At 34.8% G+C, this 18,310-nt stretch overlaps 1 protein-coding gene across 1 annotated transcript in view; it reads left to right on the top strand.

Moving 5' to 3' along the window:
• DIAPH3 (diaphanous related formin 3) overlaps window positions 1–18,310 on the top strand; it is a 238,573-nt gene that overhangs the window by 148,481 nt on the left and 71,782 nt on the right. Inside the window, exons 23-25 of the mRNA XM_085309483.1 lie at window positions 1,520–1,645; window positions 9,734–9,897; window positions 15,065–15,200. Coding sequence (XP_085165609.1) covers window positions 1,520–1,645; window positions 9,734–9,897; window positions 15,065–15,200 — 426 coding nt within the window. The remainder of the gene's footprint in view (window positions 1–1,519; window positions 1,646–9,733; window positions 9,898–15,064; window positions 15,201–18,310) is intronic.

Genomic DNA, 18,310 nt, shown 5'->3' with positions numbered 1-18,310 from the left:
AAAAATGTGAAAGTATAAGACTAGAGGAAAACTATTGTTGTTTTTAGTAAACAGTTTGGTTTTTTTGATTATGATCTGTACTCACATATTACATTACACTTATTCTTTTTAGAAAGTTGATAATTGCTCCCTTGTCTGGAAATTTGTTATATGGGTTGCACTTGCATTTGCACAGGTTAACACAGATCATTTTGTAGTTGTGGTAACTGTTCTGCTATGAATGGAATTGTAGTTGCTATGCARCGTTTTAATCCAGTCTTCTGGGGGCTCTGTCAGTCCTTTGTGAAAGAAATCATAGATGTGCATTCATTGAGTTTATCTTATATTTTTTGTCATATAACTTTACTCAGAGGATAAAATCATGGATCTATTACAGATTCTGTTGATATCGTAGGTCCATAAATTTTCTCCATGTATTTTGTAGATGAAGTTATAAGTAGCATTACCTTTATAGGTATATTATGAAGGTAAGAAATAATGAAAAAAAATTCATCATTAGACAAAAATTCAGAACATGTTCTTATCAATGTGTGTTTTAGTCCTATGAAATATGGACCACATGACGTATGGACCAATTGYTAAATATGAAATGTATTTAAATGTTAGTTTTACTTCATAAACAATCAGGGAGAAATAAGTATATCTTTAACTGATTTAATTAATGTAAATCCAATATACAGTACATTCTAGCAGGAATTACCCTCAGTGTACTATTACTGTCCTAATATTTAAATAAACTATTTAAAGTTTAATTGTTCAACTTCCATGCCTTGTTTCAGATGGTTGAAAGTTAAATATCTCTTCTTCTGATAAAGCAGTCTTGCAGTTTTTCTACATCCTTCTATAAATGCCTGATGTTTCCTCTGTACTCTTGTTTTTCCTAAGCCCCTGCTTCCCTCTGCCCCATGTGCTCGGTGCCTGCACTTTCCCCTAGACTTCACAAGTGCTTTGGCTTTGACAAATTTTGTTTTACATTTTACAAGGCATTATGCTTTCAAAATAGTGAACAGGATTTTAGGTTTCRGCTTAGGCCTTTGATAGCCCCATTTTCTTCATGTTTTGAGGTTCTTGCTTTCTTCATTATCCATAGAAAGGCTCAGGTTTTCTGTTTTAACAAAATGAGACTGAGGAAGGCTTTGTAGATGTTGGAGTAACTTCAAGTCTTCGCCTATGGTAGTTAATCAGAAGAGACAGACTGGCATCTATACATCCCAGGTTACTGAAAAAAAAATGCTAATTGCAGTGCAGAAAAGTTAAAAAAAAAAAAAGTTTAATATGTCATACTTGAAGAAAAAAATGCAGACATTCAAGCTGCATACATAGCATAAGGCAACCGTATAAGTGAGAAGAATTGAGCATTGTAGAGTGACCCATTTGTCTTGTTACTGTAATTCATTTAATAAGATTTTTATTTCAGAAATAAAATGGTATGCTGATTTGGGTAATGTTATAACTCATGTACTTTAAAAACAATGTTTTATGTTTAAGGTTCTAACAGAATGCATGTACTATATTTCAGTCTCAGCAGAAAATCTGGAGAAGAGCCTGAAACATATGGAAAGGCAACTCCAGCAGCTTGAGAAGGATTTACAGACTTTTCCAGTTCCTGAAGATAAGCACGATAAGTTTGTGACAAAAATGTCTATATCCTTTGGAGTATTTGTAAAAGAGAAGTAATTTAAGTACATTGATTTAGACTTTTAATTTATTTGCATAATTTTTACCTAGTCTGTAGCATTTATTTTTGAAAAATATAATTATTTGCAAAATGAGTTTCATAGCTTTTGAAAGCATGCTTCTAATCTTATTTTTACCAGAATTTCTTTTCTCACTCTTTATTCCAAACTCTGCAGTTAACTGCCTGTGTCTGTCCAAAGAAAGCCTTGTGGTATGAAGATATTTAGTTAAAGTAAAGAGAAGCATTCTCTAGCTCGTACAGTTGGCACTGAGGATATCCTGGAAGTAGAATATCAGCAGATAGAAGGAGATAGGTTGAAATTTGCTAAGCAGTAATAGTTGGCTTTTTATAAAAAGACTACTTTGCCACGTACAAAGTCAGGAGAACTTAGTTATTCAGTCCTCTTGATTARTCAAATACTATTAAATAAAAGACAGCATGGGACCTGTAACACGCTCTGAGGGATATATTGGCTCTTGTCATTGCTGCTTTCGGGGCAATTCCCTCTGCAGTAGACTAGCTGCAACCAAATTGCAGCTCACTTGGTTTGAGGCCCTCTGGACTTCCTGTGGTGTCCTTATAACGCTTCAATGTCGTTATTGATTTTTGTAAGGCTGGATGTTTTGTTGTTGAGGTTTTTCTTTTCTTTTTCTTTCTTTTTTTTCCATTGGTATGTTTTTTTTTCTTTATTTGTTTATTTTTTCCCCAGCTTGAAGTATTTTCGAGAGAGATGTTGCAGCCCACAAGAATGGTGTTTCTATTGTATGATATGTAAGTTATATCCCTCAAAAAGCAAGTAGAGTAGGGGAGAATTAGGAGAACAGGTTCTGAAGACAAGCGGTAAACTACAGTTAGAAAGTTAGAGGAAAATAAACGCATGATAGTGTTCTCAGAAATGCTGCCAGGACTAGACAAAGAGGCAAAATCAGTGTGTGGTTAAGGAAATAATGTGTGGAACAGGAAGTTAGAAATGGAGGCATTTATTAAGAAATTAAATCTATGAAAAAAAGGGCAGACCTCTCTTAATCTGAAATAATCATGATGCTGGCACTTGGCACACCCTATAAACTTTATATTTTTAAGCTGAGAACAGAGGTTTGAAGTAATATATAACTTAGTATACAAATTTATTTGGAGATGTGATCCATGATTGATAGTTCCTTGCCTTTGGGGAAAAAATACTAAAGAAGTTGACAAAATTCAGTTGGGAATGAGTGAAGAATAGCTTAAAGAAATTAGTTTCACTTAAGGAGAGCACAAAAAAGTGAGTTGAGGAATGCAAATATTGGACATCTAAAATCCAAAAGTARTTAATTGGGATGCCTCATTTCACTTTTGTGTCATTAACATAATGGGCATTTCTGACGCTTGATAGCAGGAAGTTAGTGGGATACTGTGATACAGGATTATAAATTGCTTTTGAGACAGAATAAGTTACAGTAGTAGAGCAATAATGTAGCAAGTTAAAATACAATAAAAGTCGAGTAGGGTTAATAGGTAGATCTTGTCAATAAATACCATGACTTTTTTATGGGTTTAAATTTTATTCCCATGTAAGAAAAATATTATGGCAATTTCTGGATCACTTAACAAGGACAGTGATCATCGTAAGAAATGCAGAAAAAGTTCAATGCATCTTTCTTTTAAAGCATCTCAGAAGCAGGAATTATGCCAGAGATGAAGGCCTGATAAATGGCCAAGGTTAACAAAGAAAATAAAGCCATAATGGAAAAGCTAGAAGAGTTCTTTACATGAGTTTTCACTAGGGAGAAACTTTCATTGATCCCTCTGTGGAATTTTCCTGTCTGAAAGAAATATCTGAGGAGCAATCTTAAATGATAGATTCAGTAGAAGTTTTAAAAGAAAACAAAATAAACAGTAACAAATCCCCAGGAGTAAGGCAGTGGTCACAGAAGACTCCAAATGATTTGAAAGTGAACTCACCTATGAAACTGTTGGGCTGTATAAACATAAGTGAACTAAGTTGGCTCTAGACACCATGGAAAGTAATCTGACAAGAAGTACATCAGTCTTTTAAAAGTGCTGTAAAAAAGAAGTGAGGATTGCAGTGCAGTAAATCTGACTTCTGTACTAAGAAAATTAGGGAGACTAAATAGAACTAATGTGTATATATGGGAGATATGATACTGGGGAGAGCCAGTATATGTTTTGTATAGGGAAACCATGCCTCACAAATCTCTTACAACATGCAGATCAATGGCAGAGTGTACTTGAATTTCCAGATTACTTGCAACAAGATGTATTGACAAGGACTTCCAAAGAAACAAATCTCTTAGGTGAAAAGTAGAATGATTATTTTTTCTGGATTAATATCTAATAGAAACAATTTTCTTAAGTTATATCATAAGGTAGATATTGAATGATTAGGTGACAAAAAGGCAGGTAAATTTCTGTAATTATGGAATAATRCATAAAAATACTTGTAATTTTTTTATGCTGTGGAGGAGGAGGGATGGGAACATACGAATTGTTTCTTAAAACCAGAGTTCACCCCCATGTTAGCAAATTAAAACATACTAATGGAAATGCTTTATTTCACAGCAGGTGCTTAAACTGTATCGTTTACTTTTACTGGATTTTGTAGAGGTTAAAAATAATAAATGAATTTCATAAAGGGCTTGGTTAACTAAAGGTAGTACTTCTAGAGCTATTAAACACAGCAGTCCAGGGGCAACTTTAACTTAGAAAATCACTAACCTGCAGAGTGGTAGAAGCTAGATACTATATCAGTTGAGTTACTGTGCTGTACTTATCCTGTTTATTTCCTGTTTTGCCTGATCATTGGGTTTTGACCTCTGTCAGAAGCAGGTGAGATGAATATTTGGTCTTACTCAAAATAAATCACTACAGGTAAAAACAACGACACCATATATTTCATTATATTAGACTACTCAAACACAAAWTTTTGAACAGTAAATATTATGACCAGAAATAGTTAGCCCTCACCTATTACCTCCCCCAGTAGATAGGCAGTAATTTACAGAACAGTGAAGTTGCATATGGTTTGTAGTAATGTCTGTGAACACACTAATTAAAGAAGCTCTCCTTTAGAAAAACAGGAACTTCAATAAATTACARAGCCAAAAAGGTTTGATGTAAAGGTTAGATAATCCTGCACAGCATGATGAAGCCTGGACCTGTCTTTACTTTTATTCCTATGACAAGGAAAGCTGAATGATGCTGATGTCTTGAAAGGCATGGAGCTCATAAAAAGAAACCAGCAGGAAATCTGAAAAAGGAAGGATGGTGCTTTGTTGGAAATAATTTTTCATCCTGAGTACAATTAGGCTCCATGGATAAGCAGACTATTACATCCTGTCGCTAAATATCACAACCCAGAGGCCCCTAATGAACTGATTAGCATTCTTGTTTCTTTAGGAAGTCAGATATGTGCACAGTTGGTGCACTCTTTTATTGACAAMGTCTGTAATTATGAATATTTCTCCTATATATTAGATTGTGCTAGTTTGTCAGTCATCTTATGTATACTAACTGAAAAGAAATTATAGTCATTATTACAATTCTTTTGTTTGTTTTAAATAGGAGAGTCAAAGAATATTGATATTGATTTAGAGTATTAAATCAATTCAGTGAGATGTTCAATAAAAAGCATATTAAACAAAATGCTCTTAAGTTCAAAATAGAAATATAGTGGATTTATGAAGAATATTGAAATTGCATATTAACAGCTTCATTAAGTAATTAAGTGAACATCCTTTCTATCAACGTAGCTCACATTTTGTAATGTTCTGAGTAGCAAGAGAACCAATCTCTTGAACAAGTTTAAGTTYACTACTGAATGTCATATTGATGGCGATTTTCACAGAAGCTTATGAAACTAATACCTGAGAGACAAGGAGTTGGTCGCTGCCTTTCAGCTAAGACGGAGTCCTTCCTTTTTGATCAATTCTCTATTCCACCTGTAGTTTAAACTAACTTGTTGAATTTGTTAAAACAAAGCAAAACCAAACAAAAGCTCACAGAACTTACCCCAGTCAGAGCTAGACTCAAATGAAGTAGAAAAAAAAACCCTTTAACTGCAAAAGCGAGACTTAACACTGCCAGTAAAGTGTTGGTTACCTAATCAGCCACATAGCGTGAACTTCCTTCTGTGGAATGTAAACAAAGTGAAGCATGTAAGATCTCCTGTTGTCCTAGGGTTTGGAAGATTATAGGACATGAGCTGGTTAGGTGAAAAGGGATTTTACATTGGTCTTTAGGAGAGAATCAAGATGTTGGCTGTGTGGACAGGTAGTGAGATCAGGCTTCAGCGAACAGTATGAATTGAAGTGTATGATTCCTTTTTCTAAGTCTTTATTTTCTAGTCTGGACTTCAGACAAATATTTTATAGCACTAGTTTTTATCACAACATATAGGATATACATACTGGATGCAGAAACTATGGGTGATACATGCCAATTTGTTTTTAGTATCATAGTGTAGAGAGGATGAGTCAAGGAAAATATTTTTTTTGACAAATACGTTTCAGAAGGTTCTAATTTTAAAATCTAAACATTTGTGTATTTTTCTTGAACTATTACATGCAGATGAGGAATTACTGTTGAACCTTGCTACATTTGTTACATATGATGAAGTATCTAAGACATTTTTTTTTAGTAAAGTACAATTGCTTCCCAAAAACTTGATGCAGGAAATCCTCACTTGAGCCCTGCAAAAAATTCCGCCCTTCGGCATTAGTAAAAAATCATCTACTGAAATTTTGAGTTGAAGTGATGTCACTGYGTTTTTGCATAGGTCTTTGAAAGGTTTGCTATGCTTTTAGCAAGACTTGCTGGCTAATGTCTTGACAGTCTCTCAGGTAATTCTGTTTTGAAGATTCTGTTCAAATATATGTAGCACCGAGGCACCTGTTAATTTTCTGTTCTTAAGCAGAATCATATTCCTTTTTTGGATTGTCTACACTTAATGCATTGGTTAGTTTGTGAATAATTCAAATGCAGTGTATATTAGTACTTTTGAGAGAATATTTTTGGTATAGATTAACATCAGTCTATATCTACTGTTCGGTAATATCTGTTTTTATTTGTCGTGATACCTGGCACTATACTACTATTTTATTTAGCATAGTACATTAAAATCTGTATAACTGTCAAGTGAGTCACTACAAAAAGATCTGTCATAAATATGCAAGACCAAATATAGGAGTATGAAAGTTTGCCACAGATAATACTCATCTTATTTCTTCATTGCTTCCTTATTCCATTAATGAGCAAAATGGTGATCTGTAGTCCCATAAGTCCAAAAAGGCAGTTCATGAAGTGAAGCTACTTAAGGAAAAGTTAACAAGTAACTAACTTCTTGATTCCCTTTTCCTCCCACCTGTGTTGCAACTCAGCTGCTTCTGTCTTCATTCATCTAAAGCCAATAGGTTGCATGACTGATGATGCATTTATATCAACCTGTTAATAATAATTACATTTAGGGTAGCCATACTTGGTTAAATTCCCTGTTGTCTCCAGATTAGCTATTGCTGGGTAACAAAAGCCATATTTATAGAAAAAAAGAAACGGGACGTATTAAAATTGCCTAAACTGAAGCACAGACTCAGTAGAATACCAAGAGCTTGGGGCATCCCATAATACAGCAGAAGGAAAAAAAAATCAGAATTGATAGTGTCTGTCATTGAAATATCGGCTAGTAGCAAGTCTTTCCAGAATGCCGTATTTTGGATATAAAAGTATGTATCACATTCCAGGGCAGTCAGTTTAAATGGTGAAAATGAAGCAGTTCGTAGGGACTCCTTTAGAACAGCTCTAACTATAGTTATATCCTGTAGGATATCTTAGAAATCCACTCACCTGCACAGAGGGTTGGGAATTTTTTAGTATGTACTCTGGCATATCTTTCTCTTATGATATGAATTACACATTTTATTAATCATTTTAACACTTTTTTTCCTGAGATTTCTTCTTCTCCTCTCCCTTCCCCTGAAAATTGAAGACAGTAGACTGTTACTGGAATGTTTGATATGTGGTATTAATTCATACTGACAATAAAACAAAACAAGTTGGTTTTCCTTTGCCCTTCTTCTACTATGCAGAAATAAACAAGCTCAAACTTGGGAAGAAATTGTTTATTTCTCCCTAAATTCTGCTAATGATCACAGAATCACAAATAAATACCCTAAAAGGAAGGTTCTAAAATAAACAGGATGTAAAAAAGAAAAAAAAAAAAAAAAAAAAAAAAATTGTTCTAGCCTGACCTGACTTTAATTAATTTTACTGCTTTCCCTAGTTGTAGTGTTTTTTGGTTTGGGGTTTTTTAACTGCTGACTTACATGTTTCAATAGTAGTATTTGTGTCATGTCTTTATTTTTCGTCATCTTGTTTTGGGGCTTTTTTCCTTAAGACTTGGACAGTTGTTATATATTAGTCTCATCCACCTTCCCCCCACCAATAACTTTTTAACATCCTTAATAATTTTAAGTAAACTTAGTGGAAGCAGAGAGCTTGGAAAGATAATTAGTTTCCTATAAGCTTTGTGTGACTTGGGAGCTAAGCAGAGGTCCAAATCAATATGGAAGAAAAAGTGCGACTGCAACATCAATTCTCTTGAAGCTCTTGCTAACTAGGCAGCGCAGGCAGGCTGAAGCTGCTCACAAGCTGCATCTTATCTAGTCAATAGAAACCCATCAAAAGAAGCTCGTGCTGGGTAGGGACGAAGGAACCTTGYCAGCACAAAAAAAATCTGAAATTATGTGACTGAAGGTTGAAGGAGATTCAACGTGCAAACCATCGTGACTTAAAAAAAGGGTGCATATAAAAAAGAATGAAAGCTAAAAGCAGTCACTGAGCACTAGGTTGTTATTGTCTGTATTTAGAACAGCATGGCAAACAAAAATTCTTTTTGTCTAGATTTTAGTTCACTGGATGGAAAATGCTGTGCTTCATAATATAAAATGACTATAGTCTTTTTATATATTATATGTAGTAGACAAATGTAGTACATTCTGTTTTGTAATAGTTGGGGTGGGAAGTTGAGAAGTGAGAGAAAAGGTAAAGTTGACATTTCTTTTCTTTCTTGTACAGTCTTACCCGCAGCATGAAAATAATAGAACACAAATATTTGTTTAGCTGCCATTCCACTAAAATAAACACTTTATGAAGTAGTTCTACATAAGGAAATAACTGCATGTGGTATTTCTTCTTTGTGCTTCTTCTTTGACAAACTATATTATCACGCATGTTGAATAAACATAGTTTCTTGATTTTTATTTCATCTATGTGTTGCAGTATTTTGGTGCTTTTTCTAAATTGTCTGTCTCTTGTAGAAGCAGTTCTGTTGTTTTCACCTCCAACTTAATTAAATTGTATTGACAWTGCAAATTGCCTTAAAAAGCATAAATACCTGATACAGGCATCATGAATAGAAATGAATGCTTTGCTGCTGGTTTTGCTACAACATTTACAAAAGCTGTTAAGATGAGGCTTTTGTCTTGCATGATTTTGATTCTTAATTTGTTTTGAAATATTTTGTTTTTATTGTAAATTAAGTAGGAGCTACATTTTTTCTTGAAATGTTGAAGTATTCAGGTTAGTAAATTGTTTCTATATCTCAATTCCATTCTCAATTTTATGTAAATGCCATTTGTCTTTTAGTGATATTAAGTAATATTTCTAAATCTAATTTTAACATGAGCATATTTTAAAAATATGTCTTGATGCTATATTTTACTGTTACTTATATATTTTTGTTATGGATATTCAGTTAAATCAAAATGACACATTTTATCTTAAAATATATATGTGTATKTTTAAAATATATGTATCTATACATACCTATACATATTTAAAAATATTCCATTAGCCTATAAAAGTGGCTGAAAAGTCTTGATTTATTCAGACTGCTAATGTACGCACTAAATGCTATGAGGCATATACAATATGCAAAGAATTATCTTCATACTTTATCTGATAAAAATGAAAAATGTATAGGAAATACAAATYAATGTTAAAAATTGTGGTTTGGGCTGGATTTACTAAATGTTGTTACAGCCTTAATAGCAATATACAGCTTTGTTGTTCGTGCCAGAGAAGATTTTCAGAAACTTTCCCGGATGCATGAGAACATGGAAAAGTTGTATCAGAACGTGATGGGATATTATGCTATTGATCTGAAGAAAGTTTCGGTGGAGGAGTTTCTAACTGACTTGAACAACTTCAGGACGATGTTCATGGTAAAATGTTTCTATTTAATGCTTAACATTGTTATTTCTTATAAATTATTTATATAATGATTCAGTTATTGAACAGACTAAAAATAATTTCCCCTTTCTTAATGACATTTGATATTCCAATAACCAATCTGATAGCCTTCTAGGACAGAATGACTGGCTGGGTAGATGAGGGGAGAGCAGTGGATGTTGTGTACCTTGACTTCAGCARGRCTTTTGACACTGTCTCCCATAACATCCTCCTAGAGAAGCTCAGGAAGGGTTGGTTAGACGAGTGGACAGTGAGGTGGACTAAGAACTGGCTGAAAGGCAGAGCTCAGAGGGTCGTCATCAGTGGTGTGGAGTCTAGTTGGAGGCCTGTGGCTAGTAGTGCCCCCCAGGGCTCAGTCCTGGGTCCCATCCTGTTCAACTCCTTCATCAATGACGTGGATGAGGGGACAGAGTGCCTCCTCAGCAAGTTTACTGTTGATCCCAAGCTGGGAGGAGTGGCTGACACACGTGAGGGCAGTGCTGCCATTCAGAGAGACCTGGACAGGCTGGAGAGTTGGGCGGAGAGGAACCTCCTGAGGTTCARCAAGGGCAAGTGCAGGGTCCTGCACCTAGGGAGAAATAACCCCATGCACCAGTACAGGCTGGGGGCTGACCTACTGGAGAGCAGCTCTGCAGAGAAGGACCTGGGAGTGCAGGTGGATGACAGGTTGACCATGRGCCAGWAAYGWGCCCTTGTGGCCAAGAAGGCCGATGGTCTCCTGGGGTGCATTGGGMAGAGTGTTGCCAGCAGGTCGAGGGAGGTGATCCTGCCCCTCTCCTCAGCCCTGGTGGGGCCTTATTTCAAGTACTGTGTCCAGTTCTGGGCTCCCCAGGACAAGAGAGACATGGAGCTATTGGAGACAGCCCAGCATAGGGCTATGAAGATGATCMGAGGGCTGGAGCACCTGCCCTGTGAGGAACGGCTGCGAGAGCTGGGCCTCTTCAGCCTGGGGAAGAGAAGCCTGAGGGGGGATCTGATCAGAGTGTATAAGTCCCTGAAGGGAGGGTGTCAAGGGGATGGGGACAAACTCTTTTCAGTTGTCCCATGTGACAGGACAAGAGGCAATGGGCAGAAACTGAAACACAGGCAGTTCCGCCTGASCGTGAGGGGGAATTTCTTCCCTGTGAGAGTGACGGAGCACTGGCACAGGTTGCCCAGAGAGGTTGTGGAGTCTCCTTCTGTGGAGATCTTCAAGGCCCGCGTGGATGCAACCCTGTCTAACATGCTCTAGGTGSCCCTGCTGAGCAGGGAGGTTGGACTAGATGATCTCCAGAGGTCCCTTCCAACCTTACTGATTCTATGATTCATATCAGGAATTTTACTTTTCATGTCCTAAATTCTTTCAGGTAGGGATAGTGGGATTTGAAATATTTGTAGATTTTCTTTCTGGAAGAATTGGAAACTTTAAATAACAAGTGTAATTTAAAACTGAGCCTCCTATATATATGTATAAACTAAAGGGGGGAAATGTAAATTAACAATAAATAAATAATCTGTTTTTTCTGTTTAAAGGATGCTTGTTGTTTACTTAACAATTTTATTAGTATCATTTTGTATTTATAATGTACGCTCTTCCCATAAGAAATGAAGTCCCAAGATTTTATTTTGTTTAATTTTTTATTTGCCTGTAAAAAGTGTCAGTGATCAGTGTCAAGCTGTAAGAAGGCTCTCTACTGGAAACCTCAAGATCCTTACCATTGCTTAAAATATAACCTAAAGCTCAGTCTGTTTCCAAGATCATTAACTTTTGTGAGAGTAGGTTGTCTAGGATTTTATCTTGTATGCACTTAATAGCTTACTTTCTCTTTTTGCCTTTTTAAAGGATTATCTGGATTTTTTTATTTAAAGTTGGTTTTTTTGTGATGTTTTCATTATATTTGAAAAATAGACATTAGGCTGATCCAGATTTTTGTTAGTTACCTAGTTGTGTCCAAAGGTTTAGAGGGTGTAGATAGGGAAAATGCTTATTTTGTACACATTTAAAAATGTCTTTAAAATTCTTGTGTCTATCTGCTTTGAAAAAAGAAATTAAGATTTGACCCATATTAGGAAAAGTTGTTAGAACTTGTAAAGCCTCTGCTATTTCAGAGTTTATCAGCTGAAAACCTGAGAAGGCACCGTCATCAATCAGAATAAATTGCAYGGCAAGTTAAAATACGTCAAATTTTTCAAACAGAGGCATTGATTATGTTTTCCTAATTTGCTTAATGCCTAAGTTGAAACTCAGCGATCTGATTTGCAAAAATGCTAAATAGCCACATGAATTTACTTTGTGAAGTTTAAACCACCTCTCCCATTGAAGTGGTGTAAGACAGCATTTCTAAATACTCAGGTTCATCTCAACTTGCAGACACAAAGTAGTGGTTGCATATTTCTCTTGTATATCTGCAAAGCTAGCACTGATACTAACTCCAACTTCAAAGAAGTGTTATAAAGATAGATTAACTAGTGCTTTGAAACAGATATTATTGATGAGCATGATGGAAGAAAGCTTCAGTAAAACTAATAATTCTGTCCTACAGAGCACAATTTGAAGGCTATACGAAAAGGGTATATAGATAATGCATGAAACTACATATCATTCAGTGACACTAAAGCAAAATACAGAGTAGTTGCTCAGTTTTCAGTCTTTTTGGAAAAGATTTCTGAGGTGCCTAGCTTGAGAGAGCTGAAGTCTGACTTTCAGAATTGTTTAGCTTTGGTGTTGATAACTAACAGAAAATGAAGGTATCCAATATCCTAGAATTCTTGGCTCAAAAACTGCTCAGATTCACTGCTGAAAAATCATTGAATTTTTTAAAAATCCAAAACTGAAAGACTACTTAGGTCAGCAGGTATGGGAGGGTGAAGCTCAATTGTCACTGGTGTCAAAGAAAACTGGTAATTTCTGTAGTAGATGTGGTCAGACCATATCTTAATTTTTGGGGTCTTTTAAGCATTAGCATTAAGGTAAGTAGTTTTTGAAATGCAAACAGAATGGGAGACAATATGCGTGTTTATCTCAGTCATTTGTGATGATTCTTGTTGTAAACATTTTGCAGAGGATTAGATATCTAGGTTTTGGGTTGAAAACATAAAGAACATGTAGGATAGAATTTGGCACCAGAATTTAGACCAGTAAATGTTGGTGTCCGCATGTGAGCTTTAATGTCTAAACTCCAGTTCTAGTTAAGGGAGACGTGTATTCAGTACAATTAGTGGAGTCTGGAGAGTTGTTAACTCATGGTAAGTAGTCACTTTAATTTAGTTAGTGGAATAGCTAGATTTCAAAGGAGACTTATCAACACAAGTGCTTAGTATTGTGGAGTAGTGTTTCAAATAGCATCCAAGACATCAGCCTAAAATTTTAAAGTATGACACAAGGGCTACAGAAGACCTGTGTCCTGCTGCAGACAGGCTGAAGGCCAGATGTGATACTCCAAAACATCAGACTATGGAAACCCCTTGTTCTGATCGGAACTAGGTTGCTCTGCAGCAGAAATGAGGCTTGCAGAATTAGAAGAAGAGCAACCAAGTAAGGGAATGAATCTGTAGTACGGTTAGAATGTACAAGTATGAGAGGATATGCTAACATTTGTTTCCTAGTTCCTAGAGCATTTGTCTTTTATATTATGCAAGACTTGAACAAAAGTCAGAAATAATCCTGTGAAGCACAGCAGAGAACCCAATATTGCCTTCATCCTGCAAACTATAACCCTTGTCATGATATGCAGAAGGTGTCTACTTCTGTAATTTTTCATAAAGTTACCTTTCCACTGTGGAAGTAAAGTTCTGCTATTAATAAAGATTCCTTTCATTTCTGTGTTATTTTTCGTGATTGAAAGTTTATTATTCATCAGTTATCAAAGAGAAAGGTACTCCCTCTCAAAACTTACAGGAATTTACTTAGTCCGCATTGGGATGATGCTATAAACAGTGCCTGTGCAAATATTGTTGAAGTCCACCTTCATCTATGCTTTGYATTACTATTCAGTACCTTGTTACATTTTCTCTGAGTTTTTTTCGGCCCAAAAAAACTACATGAGGCATTGATTACCCTTACAAATAAGCAGCCTCTGCCTCAGACCTTCTGAAGATGTTAGACATTTTGTAGGAAAGAATGCTTTGATCTGTTGTGAATGATGAGATTTTCCATATAACTGCATTTTGAAAATGGGAGCTTTCTGCAATGAAGAATAATGGGCTAAATTGTTTTTTATTCTAAACATTTTATTTAAAATAAAATAATATTAAAAGTCCTTCCTATACCAGACTCATTTAACAGACACCAAAATTTGAGGAAAATTTGAAGAGGAGGAAGAAAAATCAAAGCTTTTTATAGAAACAGAGCAAGCTGGGAGAATGAGTAYATAAATAAATGCTTTAGGCAAGGAGAGATACTATAGCGAAATTGGCATGTATATTCCAGCTACATTTTTTTTTTTCACTTAATACAAGCCACAGTCAAGCACTTAATTCACCAGTTATAGGAAACTGAAAGGTAATCCTAAAATAGCTTTGTTAAAAATTTAATTTGACACAATTAGGTGTCTTGCTTGATTTCCATATATGCAAAATATTGATTTTAAAAACTCTGAAATTCTCAGATAAGTCTGTTTGGGCTTCATTGGCAGCTTTGGAGTACTTATCTATAATTCAAAGTAAACAACATTATATGGGTATTAGCCAGAAGACAAGAATTTATAAACTCATTGAATTWGTAAGTTTGTGGTTAAGAATAAGAAAAATGCACAGCTAAAACACCCAAGCAGCCTTGCTTTTTTGGTGTAGTGGCAGCATGAGAAAGAATAAATGTTGAAACTATTCTAAACCTCTAAGTAGTAACATATATTTGTAGTTCTGTTAAATCAGGTAATAAGATATTTTGACTTCTTCCTACCTTAATGTGTACTCTTAAGCTGTATCTTTTGCTGAGATACATATCTCCGTTTGGAGACTAATTGATATGCTTCTAATATATTTATTCTGAATTTGCTTACTCTTCTGAATAAAATGTCTTAAATATGGAATGTAAAATTTGGCTTGATAAATTAAGGCTGGTTAGAAGATGTGATTTTTCTTTAAAACCTTTTTTTATTTTTAAGGTTCAGAATACTTCTTGATAAGACTTTAATTTTAATAGAACTCTTTTTTCCATAGCAAGCTGTAAAGGAGAACATGAGAAGAAGGGAAGCAGAAGAAAAACAGAGGCGTGCTAGAATAGCTAAGGAGAAAGCAGAAAAAGAAAAACTAGAGAGGCAACAAAAGAAAAAACGCTTGTTAGAGATGAAAACAGGTAAGTAATGTAGAAAACAACCCATTTTATCTGGCATTTTACTAGAAATAAAAATTCAGCTGTTATTTTTTTCATTCTCTCCATGCGTTTTTGAAAAAGGAYGGAATAAATGATTTTCACCAATTAAAGTTTACGGCAGAGAGTTTCTTAAATTTGTTTTTGTTTACAAGTTTTTCTCTGGTTTATTTGGTTTCATCAAGCTATTTTAGTAACTGTAATGTTGATTAGTACTTTTCCATTAGAATCTATTGAACCTTGTGTGACCAAGTATTATCTGTTGCACTGAGAATCTGTTATGTTACCTGAGAACAAAGACACTTTCCATATCACAAAGACATTTTATTCATTTCTTTTAACTAAGACTACCTATTCATTTTTGTTCTTTTTATGACAATAAGCTCTTCCTGAAGTAGTATGGATTCCTCTTTGAGTATGTCAATTGTTATTTCAATAGGTTTCTATTGAAACACCTTAAAAAACGCATGGTTGGGCTTTCTTTTAAATGTATTCATTTATGCTGTGTTGTCTTTTGTACCAGAAAAGACTAGACACTGTGAGTTCTCTCTTACTAAGGATGATATCTGATCCTCCATACTGTTARGTTTTTATCTCTTCTGGAATTCTTCAGAATGGTATATGGCTTACAGCATAAATTACCATGAGCTGCTTTCATTTTTTTCTGAACAGACATTGTAAAACAATTCTTCACTCAAACCCTGGTAGATACCTTTGGCAGAAGTGATTCTCTTCTGTGTTTCACTAATAGCCATAGTAGTAGGTGAGTTTAATTTCAGAGGTTCTTAGGCCAAGTAGGTCTTTGATTTATTTTTCAAAAGTACATGCATGTCATGAGGTATGAGGCTAAAGCTTCCTCTTAAGTTGGAAGTCAGCAGGCTGTCCTCTGAACACAGAATTTCTAATTCTGTCAAAGTAAATGCAAGACCCAATCAGAGAACTATCAGCAACTATCTTTTTAAAGCTCATGGAAGATAGAGGAAGCTCCAGAAGATTAGAAAAGTGCAAAATTGGTGTCTGTATTCATGCATGATTGGAGTGTTTCAAAATAGGTTAGACATTCTTCTCTAGGAGATGCTATATCTATGACTGATAGTGCTTTGGGGAAAAGTAAAGCTCCTTTCTAGCCCTATTCCTCATAATTTTGAGTTAAGGCTTTACAGAGAACAGGTTCGGATGTTCTGGACCTCTGAGTCATTTGTCCACATATGTATGTGTGACTCTGGTTGCTAAACCTACTATTTCAACTGATATGGCCAGAAATTACATATTTGTCACCCACAAATTAGCTAAGTCATTGACTAAAATGCTGTTTTTTCTGTTTGTAGCTTGCTTTTTGATTAGATAAAGAAATGCATGGAAAGAGGTTTCTAGGTTTTGTTAGCAGCCACATTTTTGTTTCAAATATATTTGTATCAATATTTTTTGCTTCATAAAATATATATAGTATTTYATGAATACAAATTTTAGGTAGGCTTCATAATAAGATAAATTTGGATTTCTGGTTATAAGAACACAGATTTTTGTTATTATATATCGAATAAGTTGACTTCTTGCATGTGTTTGTCAGATTTGAATCTGAATCCAAATGTTTGATCCAGATCCTTGTAAATTTGAATTTGCTAATATTTTGCATTTTGTAGCTCAGATGGTGACACTTACGTGTGTCCTAATAATCAAATGACTTACCATTATAATAGGCTGATAGTCTTAAGCCTACATAGTGTAAAAAAAAAAAAAAAAGCAGGTCAGTAGGGAGTGCCATCCTAACTTGAAAAGTGTGTGGAATTCAGTCAAAACTTTGAACATCTAAACATTGAATGATATTTCCTATTTTGAAATTTATGAAAATAAAATCTATCCTCTAAATGCATTCTGGGATACAAAGTGATATTCATCGTGAGATGCTTTGTAAATAAGATTGCTCTACTTGTTTCTGTGAAGCCAGCTCAAACTATCACATAGTTCCAAAGGTAAATAGCCAGTGGAAGGAGATCTTTATGTAAATGCCACTTGGCCGCATACTATTAACATTCAGAGACATACTTTCTCATGTTATTCAGATTCTCAGTAGAAAGCACACCAATCAATTATTTTGATCTTATCGTAGTGTAAAGAATCCTGTAACTGTGATAACACCAGCTAAATTTATTGTAATATAATTGAGAGCTCCATCATTGTGGCATCTTCATTGTGTCTTACTTTGAATGCTGCTTAGTAACAAGCCACTTTAATCAGTGATTATTTACAAAGGCTGCCCTTTCCTATGCAAAAGCAGTGAAGTGATGCCARAATGCTCTCTTAAATCACCTGATTTCTAATCTAGAATATTACTTTGATTTTGTTACTTAGTTTCACTTTTATCACAGTTCRCTGGTTTTAAATCCATATTTCAGTTGATTTAAACAGTCATGACTTTATTTGAAGTCAATTTTGTAGAATTTCTTTTTGCAGAAGTTGTGCATTTATCTGTTTCTGGAAGAAAATATTTGTGTTTCACAAAATCTTTAAGAGTGTCTTAGGTTTTTGGGGGGTTTGATTTTTTTTCCCCMAAAAAGTTTACCTCACAACTTAGCAGACAGTAATGAATATGGATATTTTCATTAGACCTGTAATACTTCTGTTTTACAGAAGTAAAACAAAAATGTATCACAGATCCTAGCACTGACAGTTTAATCAATGGAGACAGTACATGTAACTAAAATTCAGATTCCATCAGATAGAATGAAATTTTGAAATTAAAAAAAGCYTGTCTGTGTTAGTAAGAACCCTCGAAAACCCAATTTTTGCTCCCTAGCTCGAGTGTATAAGGCCTCAATTTTATTAATTTCTTCAAGTTCAGAGGAATGAATCAATACTACTTTTTCAAATGATCTTCTCCAGATGTCACAGAAGCAAAGAAACTTAGTGTTCTTTCCTCTGAGAAGAGTGAAGGACTGCAAGTATTGGATAAAAATCTGTCTATATTATGGCATTAGCAGTTTATGAAATGTTTGTAATTTGTTGTTTTAATATGTCTGCCAGGCTACTTTCCTGCAAGTGATAGCTTTTGGACAATTGTAGGATTATTACTAGAGTCTGTGCATTTAAGTAAA

This window comes from Rhea americana, unplaced genomic scaffold, assembly GCF_003343005.1.
Source record: "Rhea americana isolate MKP2758 unplaced genomic scaffold, rheAme1 scaffold_3, whole genome shotgun sequence".
Lineage (NCBI taxonomy): Eukaryota > Metazoa > Chordata > Aves > Rheiformes > Rheidae > Rhea > Rhea americana.
The sequence above is the reverse complement of the archived record's forward strand: the minus strand, read 5'-3'. Positions and strand labels throughout refer to the sequence as shown.